The sequence below is a fragment of the Gossypium hirsutum genome, chromosome A06 (assembly GCF_007990345.1).
Source record: "Gossypium hirsutum isolate 1008001.06 chromosome A06, Gossypium_hirsutum_v2.1, whole genome shotgun sequence".
Classification (NCBI taxonomy): Eukaryota; Viridiplantae; Streptophyta; class Magnoliopsida; order Malvales; family Malvaceae; genus Gossypium; species Gossypium hirsutum.
The window spans coordinates 8,883,527-8,894,714 of record NC_053429.1 but is presented as its reverse complement, the minus strand read 5'-3'; the positions used below and the strand labels follow the sequence as shown (position 1 = coordinate 8,894,714).

The window sequence follows — 11,188 nt, the reverse complement described above, 5'->3', positions numbered from 1 at the left end:
ACATGCTGATGTAAGCACGCCCGGGGCATCCTCGAATGCAAACCAAGATTCAATCGAGCTTCCAAAAGGCCCCATGACTCGAGCTCTAACCAAGCAAATTCAAGATGCTTTATCAGCCTTAGTGTTGTGCACTTGGGATGATAACAAGGTCCATGACGTTGAAGGAGCTAAGGACAATGCCTTGAAGACTCCGTGCACCCTTTGGCAATCCGATCTCAGCTCCTCTCCAGCTCCCCATGCGCCATTCAGATCCCATCAGCTCACTTGAGCTCAATTCAGCTCGTTTGAGTTCAAATTTAGCTCGTTTCAGCTCATTCCTACTTCATTCCAATAAACTTAGTTTTAATTTAGTTTTTAATTAAGTTTGCTACAGCTCATGCCGAAGCCCCTAGCTCAACTTAGCTCACTAAGTGTTTTGACTATTTTGAGCTAGCCAAATTTAATTTGAACTTTGAGCTAAATTGTAAAAGAGAGCAAAGTGACAAGCTACATGTGAGAAAGGAATTAATCATTTATGAATTAAAGGGGGCTTGTGGTGAGATTTCACCAAGGACGTTGTCATAATTAAGCCTTAATAGAATTACAATAGTCAATAAGTCTAATGAGAGTCGATAAATTATTTTATGGTCCCTTCCCACCACATCATCCATGATCCCTTTTCAATTATTTAATGACATTTCAACAATTTTTTCCATGTCATTGACACATAATTTTGGTAATTTTTTTACCCTGAACCCCAAACCTCAAATCCCAAACCCCAAGTTGAAGATTCAAGGTTCAAGTTCAGGATTTGAGGTTCGAGGTTAGGTTTGGGATTTAAGATTTAGGATTTTTGATCTATGGTTTGAGGTTCAAAGTTCGAGGATTAAGGTTCTAGGTAAAAAAATTACCAAAATTATGTGTCAATGACATGGAAAAAAAATGCTGAAATATTATTAAATAATTGGAAATGGACTATGAATGATATGGTGGGAAGGGTTTAGAGAGTTACATTGCGTAGTAACATAGCCATGTGACCTTGAGTTACACGGGCATAGGTTATTACACAATTTGGCCACACGATCATGTCTTTGTTCCACACGGGCTGAGCCTTGTCATATGGCTTGGCTACACGGCCGTGTGACCCCTATTTTCAATTTTTACCCCATTTTCATACTTCAATTCAATTTGATCATTTGTTGTTTCTAAATCACTTTTAATGCTGTGTAGGTTCGATTTAAGTTCTGTTTTATTTTGAATGACATGTTGATTGAATGATTTTATTAATGGTTGATTTAAAAGGAAATTTTTTAATTGAAATTATATATGTTTTTTCTATTAATGATTGTAACTTCCTGTAACCTAAATCCAATGACGAAAACGGGTAAGTGGTGTTACAACGTTAGCCCTAGATTTTTAAAACTTTACAATTTAGTCCTATTTCATGTTCAGGTTAACAAAAGAGCTTTCGTAAGCTCAGTTAAGACTCGAATTTAATTGTATATCATAATATTTGAGTGTTTATGACATGATTGATTATTTGAGGGATTTATTTATGATATAATTGATCTGTAATTTTGAAAATGTTACAAATTAGTCATTGTCCAATTCGGGATTGATTCTAGAGCATACGTAGGCTCATATAAGGCTCAAGAAAGGTTGTATTGGGTGATTATAAATTGAATTTAGTATGATTGTATGGTTTATGTTTAATTTGAATGATAATTGTTCGTATTTACATTGATAATGACTGTAGCATTCCGTAGCTCCGGTCCGGCGACCGAACCGGGTAAAGGGTGTTAAATTTACCCTTATTGATGTAACCAAGTCCTCTGTGTCTAGTTCCAATCTCCTTGAAGCCAAAATTTCATCAAATTTCTCATTTTGGCCTCGAAATTTCTTCAAAACTGTATTCGAATAAGCTAACTCGTTCTTGATAGTTTTTAAAGCATCATCCTTTTCTTGAACCATGGTTTCGAGTCTTTTCCTTTCTCCTTTGAGAATGATAACTGTAACGCCCCAAGAATTAGGCCTAGAAGAGTTGGACTTTGAGTCTAGGATTCGGATAAAAGAAAACCTGAATATTGAGAAGTTTTGAATATTACTAGTGTTTAAAAATATATATATTGATAAAATATTTATGTTATTACTAATATTTTAATTTTTATGAAAATTATTATCATTATAATTATTAGATACAAATATATTTATAAAATTATTGTTGTTAATTTAGTGTTTAAATTAACATATTATTAGAAAATTTTACTGTATCTATTTTTATTGATTTATGGAAATTATAATTATTATTATTAGGAAAAAATATATATATTATCGTATTTGAAATTTTCATTATTATGGTTATTATTATGATTATTTTAGTTTTTAAATAAATTACAATGGATTTAAAGTGTGGGAAAAATTCGGACCAAGACTCTAGCAAAAATTATTATTTTTGCTCCTTTAGGGGATCTGGGTATTAAGGTTTATTAATAAGTTGGGCAAAAATTAGACATAAGGAGGAGTTTGGCCTAGTGGTTAGGCGTGTTAAGTAGTAGGAAGGGAGCAGGGGTTCGATTCACTGCATGCGCAAATGTGGGTTTTTATTTTAGAAAAACCAAGGGCTGTCGCAGGTAGGCCTTATTAAATGTTCAGGCTAATTCATGTTAGAAGTAAGCATCTGGCCTAGTGGCTAAGTATGCTAGGAGGGCGGAGGAGGAGCCTGGGATTCAAGGTGCGGCGTGCGCAATTTGGGTTTTTTTTTTTAATATGCAGATCGCAACTAGAATAAGGGTTAAGACGAGTTGCGCGTATAATTTACCACAAAGAGGGCCTGTGGTGTAGTGGCAGTAGCGTGCTGGACATATGGAGAGGGCGTAGGTTTGATTCCGTACGCGAGCGAATTTTGTTTTATTTTTAAAATGGATGAAGCTACAGCAGGTAAGGTTTAATAATTAATGCGACGCTATTTTACTAAGAACAAGGTCGCTTCCTAGTGGATGGCAGCATGCGTGGGAGCTCGGAGGTCCTGTGTTTGAGCTACCTTACACTTAAATAAATTGCTATTTTGCTGCACGTGGGGAAGGTATTTGAACTGGACCGAAACACCCAGACCTTGATTGGAATTTGAATTAAGCAGGTTACTGTGCGGGGTAAGAATTTGGGTGTAATTCAAATTAAAATTTTGGCAAAAATTAAGGAAGGAATTTTAATTGAATTCAAATTGGAAGGAGGTGGGGTAAGTATTTAAGCCAACTAGAGGGTGTTAGTTGGGGAGTTTTTGGGCTAGTCTCTTGGATTTGAGTAAATTAGCCATTGCTGATTTTTGTTCCCTTTGATTGTTTTTTTTTTCTTCAGTATATATTTGGGGTATTTTAGAATATTTCCTTTGGGTTTTGATATTTTCTCTTCTTCCATTCCCTTTCCTTCTTCTTTTCTTTTATTTTTCTCTCCATCTACTTTCTCCTCTTCTTTTTCTTTTTTCCTCTATAGCCGAATCTTCCTATCATCTTGTACATCTCTATCTTTTATCAGTCGTTTCTAAACCTTCATAACCATTTGCCATAAAAAGTCGAAATCCCGAAAGCATATATTTTCTTCTGTGCCGATTTTTCCTAGCCAAATCCTTTTACTTCTCTTCATCATTCTTGACCGATTCTCTAGTCCTCTAAACCCCAAGTTTCTGTCGACAAAGCCATTACAAAATCCTCATCTTTTCTTCACTGTTACAAAAAGCCGAAAACGCATAGCCATAGGGACATAGCCAAATTTTAAGATCACTGAAGGCTCAACTTTTGTTATCATTTGAGGGCTTAGAACTGCATCAGAATCGAGTAGGAATTAAGAGGAATCGTTGATTGAAGGAATCGATGGTAAGTCCTTCCAACCTAGTCTTTATTTCGCATTTTAGAAAAAATCGAAACCCCTAAAGGTTAGGGACGCTGTCGATTTGGGTTTATAGCCCTAAGGGTTGTGATAATTACTTTATTTTGATAATAGTGTGATCTAGAGGCTATTGATCAAGGGCTTGGGCAAGTGGAACAAGTGGATCTAAATCTAGTCGCTAACTTCGGCAAAGGTAAGATTGCTATTGCCTAAGGTGTTATTGGCCGAATAAGGTAAGGGATTAATATGTAGTTCATTTCCATAGTTAGGTTAACGTGGTAGTAATATAATTGTAGGCAGTTCGTGCGTGGATCTCGTCAACGAATCGTCATAAAACAGGTGTGTAAACGACACCCACTCATAGACTAGATCGGCAAAAGCCGAAAAGCCGAAAAGCCGAAAAGCTGGCATTTGTGAACTTGCAAGCGTGCGAGCGCTTGCGAGGTGGTTTGGTTGTTAATATTGGTAATCGCAAGCAGTATTATTGTAGAGTGTGCAATTTCGTGCACTTCGGTATATTTGGGCTTAATGGGCCGAAAACGAGTTAGCGAGCCAACGGGCCCAATTCGATAAAAACACTCGGTAAGTGCTTCTGTTAATGTGTTAATGGTTATAATATGTATGTAAACTCTAGAATAGTAAATTTTACTAAAATACCCTAAGTATGAAAATTACCATTTTACCCCTAGATGCAAAATGACTGTTATACCCCTAGGGTTAATTTTGACTGAAATGCATGATATTCTGATTCTGTTGTTATATGCCATGACATGTATATCTGTTGCATGGGGTTGGGTTTTGTTATGGAGGAAGAACCCGTTCTGATGGCTGTGCCACATATTCTGATATAAGCAGCTTTGCTGCGGATTATAGTTAGTGCCGCAACCGGTGCTAACACTGTAAGTGTAGGGATGGCGTGGGTGATTTATTCCCCACAGGAAGTGTAGGGATGGACGGAGGCAAGTGCAGGGTTGGATGGGGTTATCATGCATTAATCATATGAGACTGTTTTATTATGGGCCAGCTGTATTAAAATGGGCCTAACTGTGTTAATATGGGCAAGACCCAATATATCTCGACTTGTAATAGGGCTACGGCCCAGACTGATACTGATATGGGCTAGGCCCAGTATGCTCTGATATTGTAATAGGGCTATGGCCCAGATTAATACTAATATGGGCTAAGGCCCAGTTAACACTGATTTCTGAATAGGGCTTAGGCCCAGTAAAGCTTGAACTGATTTGGGCTCTGGTTGGGATACTTTACACACTGAGTTTTCCAAACTCACCCCCCTTTTTCCCATCTTTGTAGGTGAGCCTTAGATCGATGGACTTGGAGCTGGGTGGGATTCAGAGTGGCCACGAAGATTAAGTTTTGTTTTCTTTAAAATAAGTTTCGCATTTATTATTTTGATTATTTTTATTCTGGTTAAAGTTGTAATAAGGCCGCTCTTTTTATTATTTTTAATATTTTGGGTTATTAAATTGGTTAGCTCTAGGGCGCGTTTTATAAAAGTTACTTATTTTTAAAATATCACGATAATCGAGCAAAGTTTCCGCAACGTAAATATTTTCAAAGGAAATAAATATTTTAAATAGACTTAAACTTAATTTGTTGTTCGTGGACAAGTAATAGGCTTAAGGTGTGGCAATGGATGTGTGCATGTCTAGGATTGGATCATGGAAGAGCTAGGTACTTAAGCAGTCTAATTGACTCACCTCCTCTTTTCTTGAATCCTACCTGGTGCGTAGTATCCATTCACTTTAAGCCATGACAAAGAAGGTTTGATACTTAACTGTTTTTTTAAAATAACATGATTCTGCCACTACAAAGGTTTACAAGTTTTCAAAGTTTCCCATAAGATTTTACAAGGTTGTTAACAATGTTTTGATTATTACAATGAATCACGTTTTGGAAAAAAATAAGGCTAAGGTTTTATTCAAGTTTAAACGGTAAAAGTTTCTAAACATCAAGAAGGGTTTTCAATGAAAACATGGTTTTCGAAAAACACTTCAATGTGACACGCTGGATTCGGTTGTAACGTCTGGGCTGGGTTTGGGGTGTTACAATAACTTCTTCCCTCAATGAATCATTTAGTTGGTAAATCACTCAGTGAATGATTTTATTCAATAATCATCTGAATTACATATTTGCTAAAGCCCAATTTACCCTTACAACAATGGTAATTGCAGCCCCAACAATGAACTCAATTGTTACAATCACTCACCCCAAACAACCTTTCTTACTACAAGGTTTACTCTCCAGTAAATGCCTAACACAAGAGTGCAAAAATATAAAGCAAAAATATCAATAAAAAAACACTCGACAAAAGCACTCAAGATTCACACACAAATGTGCGGCAATGCAGCCTTTTTGCAAGCTAAAAATTAATAGCTTCTCCAAGTTATTTTGATGAGATAATTCAACATATTAATCTGAGATAAATATCCACAAAATATTCTCTTTTAATTTTCGAAAATGCTTCCTCTCTATGCAAATATGATCAGCCTTATCTTTAAGGAAAATAAAACGATTTAAGCCTTAATGGATAAGGATAAGGTTTACATCCAATCAACCCTTCTTCTCTCTTCTTCCATTTAAAATTCAATCCACCAAAGAGAATATTAATTGCAGCTTCGATTCGAGAATCATTTGTTAATAGAAAACTAACCAAGTAAAAAAAAAACCAACAAACTCACTGTCTGAAGTGTTGTCCTAACTTACTATCCTAAGTAGTATTTGAACAATGAATGAAAGATGAAAAGACTGAAGAAAAATGAAAATTGGCTTCCAAAATTCCGTTTCAAACATACTATTATACTATGATAAACATTTGATCATTTCTTGCATGTATTATATATTAACCTATATTATTCCACTCCAATCAATTAATCTATTTTGATTATGAGTTAACCATGTTGATTCAGTTAAAAAAGGATTGCACTGCTCCCTACTAATAATCTAAGTTTGTTTTTCTCAAGTACTAGTACAAGTAATTGATATTTTATACCCTAACAAATTTTAAAGCTTGATTAGTGTGGTAGGGTTTGACCAGTCAAAAGTTTAATTTTAAAACTCTAAACATTAAATTAAACCCACTGTTTCTCTATCTCTTCGAGAAATAGTAGAGAAATGAAAGCCCTCGCTCTCCCATTCCATCCATCCTATTCACATTTCAGACAATGATTTTAATATTTATCATCAACTTGAGATGTAATTAACAATAAAAACTTCATGTGCTTCCTTTCCCCACACACACACAATTTTCATGGGAGCTGTGATTACCTTGGGATATTTTGTAGAATTTATTGTATATCCATAACCCCTTTTCCATAGAAAATTTTTGAAATTAACGTTAATCACTGTGATGATGATGTTGGATAATATATTTTCTAGATCGAGTAAATACGGATATTAATCTTTTTATATTTATTATCTAAGATTGTATTTTTTTTAATAAAAGATTTAAAAATATCGGAATTTGTTATTCAAATCTCTTAATACTAGTTATATTGTCTGAATACAACTTCAATTACAACTTAACTTACATCCTTTGATTGAAAAACTTGGACTCTTTAAACAAATCTTTGAGAATTTTTAGTAGCACTTTATTAAAGTCAAAACATAGAGAAAATCAAGTCAAGGCAGTATATTTTAAAGACCTTAAATGTTTATCGAATTTCTTTAATTGAAGAAATTTGTTTTTCAAAAAAGGATTACATCAATAATATCTCTACTAATTTTCTTCCATATTGAACCCTTTTTGAGCTGCATCCAAGGAGACAAAGATTAGATTGCGAGAGCTTATCTTTTTCGTGTAAGAGACTTATTTTAGTACAAATTGTTGTAATAAATTATTCTTATTATTCAATCAATAATTAGGTTTTTATAGGGAAAATTTTATTTAACTAATATCTCGTAGTGAGGTTACAACTTTGTAATGATTTAAACTTAAATCATGTTTTATATAAATAATTTATAGTGGATTACTTTTTGAGTAAGGCCTCACGGATGTAAGTAATTGTAATTCTATAATTATTTTGTATAACTTATATTTTGTATAACTGATTCAATTAAACAACTATTTGCATAATGACTCCTCATCTGAAAATGAAACACATAATACTCGAATATTATATTTTTTTAGGTGAATTTAAAAACACAACTAAGCCAAATTACATAAAAAGACTAAGGAATATGAATACTCCTTTCCTTATATGCTTCAAAAAACTCTAGTATTTCTTTTGGAGGCAGGGTGAAGTCAAAAAATTCTTTTAGAGAGGTGAAATTAAATTGTAACTTTTACTATGGTAAAAATGTAATTTTTAAATGAATAAATCAAAATTTTATCATTTTTATGGGGAACAAAATATAATTTTACCTTTACTAAATTTAAAATTTTTAAATTTTTAAAGGCACAAAATAGAAAATTCCAAGGGCCCTGTTAGCCCTCTAGATTCTCCCCTGATTGAAGAGGTATCAACCAATTATAGATCCTCCTTTTTTGCAAAGGCTAGTTTGGCTAAATGATTCGCGCTTTGATTATGTTCTATAAGAATGTATTCGATGTATTCTTCTAATCAAAGCAGAATTTGAAGTCTTCAAAGCACTTCCATATATAATTTTAATAACCTCCATATTATCCGATTGAATTATCACCTTGTTATGACTATAATATTTATTTTTATTTGTTCCCGTAATGCAATAAAAATAACAATATAACAATGTTATTTTTTTGACCTAATAGTATTTTTTTTAAATTTAAAATAATCATTCTAGAGTTTCATATGCAACAATTTTATTTTAAAATTAATTATATTGTTGATTCCAATGCATTAATTATATGAATGACCATTCTATTCATATATAAAATTCCATATTTAGATAAATTTGCATTGACAATAATTTTATAGTTGTTATATAATAATTAATTTTAAAATATTAGCATATTCATAATAACAAGTACATTTTCCCTTCATTATGTTCAATATTTTTCTTTAAAATTTTATTTTAGCTTTGAAAACAATTTTGCTATATACAAAAATAAAAATATGTAACTATCATATTTATCATTCCATATATCTAATTAATTAATTATTCTGAAAGCTAATTTGTCAATTAACATAATTTCACTTAATGAATTTAATTGATACCAATTGAGTTAAAGATTAAAATTTCAAAATTTAAAAAGTATAAAAATTAAAATTAATCTATTTATAGAGTAGAATGAGTAGAGTTGATCAAATTAAAGTACTTGAACTAAATCCACAACTTACACGTAACATAAAGACTAATAACAAAATTTGATCAAAATATTATAATTTCCTTTGGTTAGGGGATTATAATTCCCTTTTGTTACGATATCTTGGAATATTTATGAATCTAGCCCTTCACATTCGTATGACTAGGTAATAGTTGAAGCATGAAAAATGTGCAATATATACGTGAGAGAGGCTTAATAGCAGAAGAATAGAGAGTTGTCCCATTTATCCAATTAAACAAAAACTAATCATATATATCGTAATGAGAAATGAAATAAAAAAAAGGGTAAAAATATTGTACAAACACTTAACTTGGAATTTGGAATCACGTGATGCCATTAAGACAAAACCCTCCGACCAAGTGACTAAATTAATTTAAAAACATATATAGAAAGAGAGAGACAGAGAGAGCTTAAAGCATTTTGAAATTAATAATGGTTCAGCTTCAGTCAAAAATATCAAAACTAAACTATTTGATTTTGATTTTTATTCTATTTTAATATTTATTCTAACATAGAGGAGATCTATGAGGAATGCCTTTCCTTCTACTCATGCTTGAAGCAATATCCTCATCTGAAACCCTATTAGCTGATGATCTCCACAAATATAGCCCACTTCTTTTCTTCCTAACAATCTGATCAGAACTGTATGCCATGCTCATGCTCATGCTCATGCTCTCCGACCCTGACGACGACCAGCTCATTGGCTCATCACTGTCCACTATTGTTGACTGTGCTGTCTCGTTTGCCATTTCTTCCTCCCCAGTCTCTTGGGGAATTAGGAAATCTGGGCTCAGTGTTAAAGTTTTACATTTCCTTAAGAATGGCGACAAATCTTTGTAGTGTTTCAGCAAAAAATCCACCTGATTATAACATAAGAACTCCATCATTTTCAAACACATAATTTAAATGATTTAAGCTAATTCAAGTGAGTCCTATATACCTTGCACCCCAGGGAGCAATGGATAAATGGTTGTTGGAGACTTCTATCACAAGAAGTACAATAGTTTACAGCTCCTTTGAATTGCCTGTTTTGAGGTCTCTTTTTGATAAATACCACCTTAGCACTGTTTATAGTATAGGCCTAATCCAATTAAGGTCATCATTATGAATGAGCAACTCATATGAACTGAATTTTCAAGAAATTAAAAGATACTGTGGAAAAAAAGAAGAAGAAGCAAAATTTGAACTTCATTTAGTTCTTGTGTGAAATAAATGACAAACCTGGACATTAGAGCAATCTATAAGCTTCTGAAGATCTTCCAATCTGACAACATCATGATATACGTAGCGACGAACCTGAAGAAGCCTGTGGAAACGATGTGAGGGTATGCAGTGAGGGCAAATACTGACGCAACAATCCAAACAATACACGTTCTTTTCGTTCTTCTTTGCAGTTTCATGGTAACAACACCCAACAAAGAATTTCTGGGTGTAGAGAGCTTCTAACCATGCAGGCTTTTGAATTCCCTAAGCACCACCACAAATAAAATAAAATAAAAAACCAATACCCAATTAAGCATGAAATTCTATAAACCCTAAAACCAGACAAGAATTTTGATTGAGAGAAAGAGAAAAAGGGAAAAAAGAAGACAAACCATAATCACCATAAACACTTTAAAGCAGGCCTCTCCTTGAGCTGTACTTTTCAAGACAGTGGAGTTCAGAGAAGAGAGAGAGATAGTGATATGAGTATTTATGGAGGTTCACAAGAAAAGAAAGGGTATATATTTATTCCTTGGGGAGATACACAACATTTTGTCCATTGGTGGGTTAATTATATATATAATTGATAATTATAAAAAAATTTAATTCCACCAAACGTCCTCAATTTATAATTTCAATTCTAATTATATCTTTAAATTATCAAAGTTAAATCAATAATATTTTTTTGTGATTAAATCGTTAATTTAATTATTAAATGAGACGTTAAATTATATTTAATATAATTTAAAATAAAAATTTAAAAAAATATTTTTTCAAAATTTTTTAAAAAATATCATTTACTCTCTTTTTTTAACTTTATTTTTAATTTTTAATTTTAAAAGTTATACAACAACATTTTAC

The 11,188-nt window shown here is 32.7% G+C and overlaps 1 protein-coding gene across 1 annotated transcript; it reads right to left on the bottom strand.

Annotated features, from left to right (window-relative positions):
* Window positions 1-9,364: 9,364 nt before the first annotated feature.
* On the bottom strand, window positions 9,365-10,811 carry LOC107963529 (protein RGF1 INDUCIBLE TRANSCRIPTION FACTOR 1). Its single transcript, XM_016900005.2, has 4 exons — window positions 10,720-10,811; window positions 10,346-10,591; window positions 10,065-10,205; window positions 9,365-9,984 (listed from the first exon to the last, which is right to left on the bottom strand). The coding sequence occupies exons 1-4, from the start codon at window positions 10,729-10,731 to the stop codon at window positions 9,631-9,633; spliced, it is 753 nt and encodes a 250-aa protein (XP_016755494.1). The 5' UTR covers window positions 10,732-10,811; the 3' UTR covers window positions 9,365-9,630.
* Window positions 10,812-11,188: the final 377 nt, after the last annotated feature.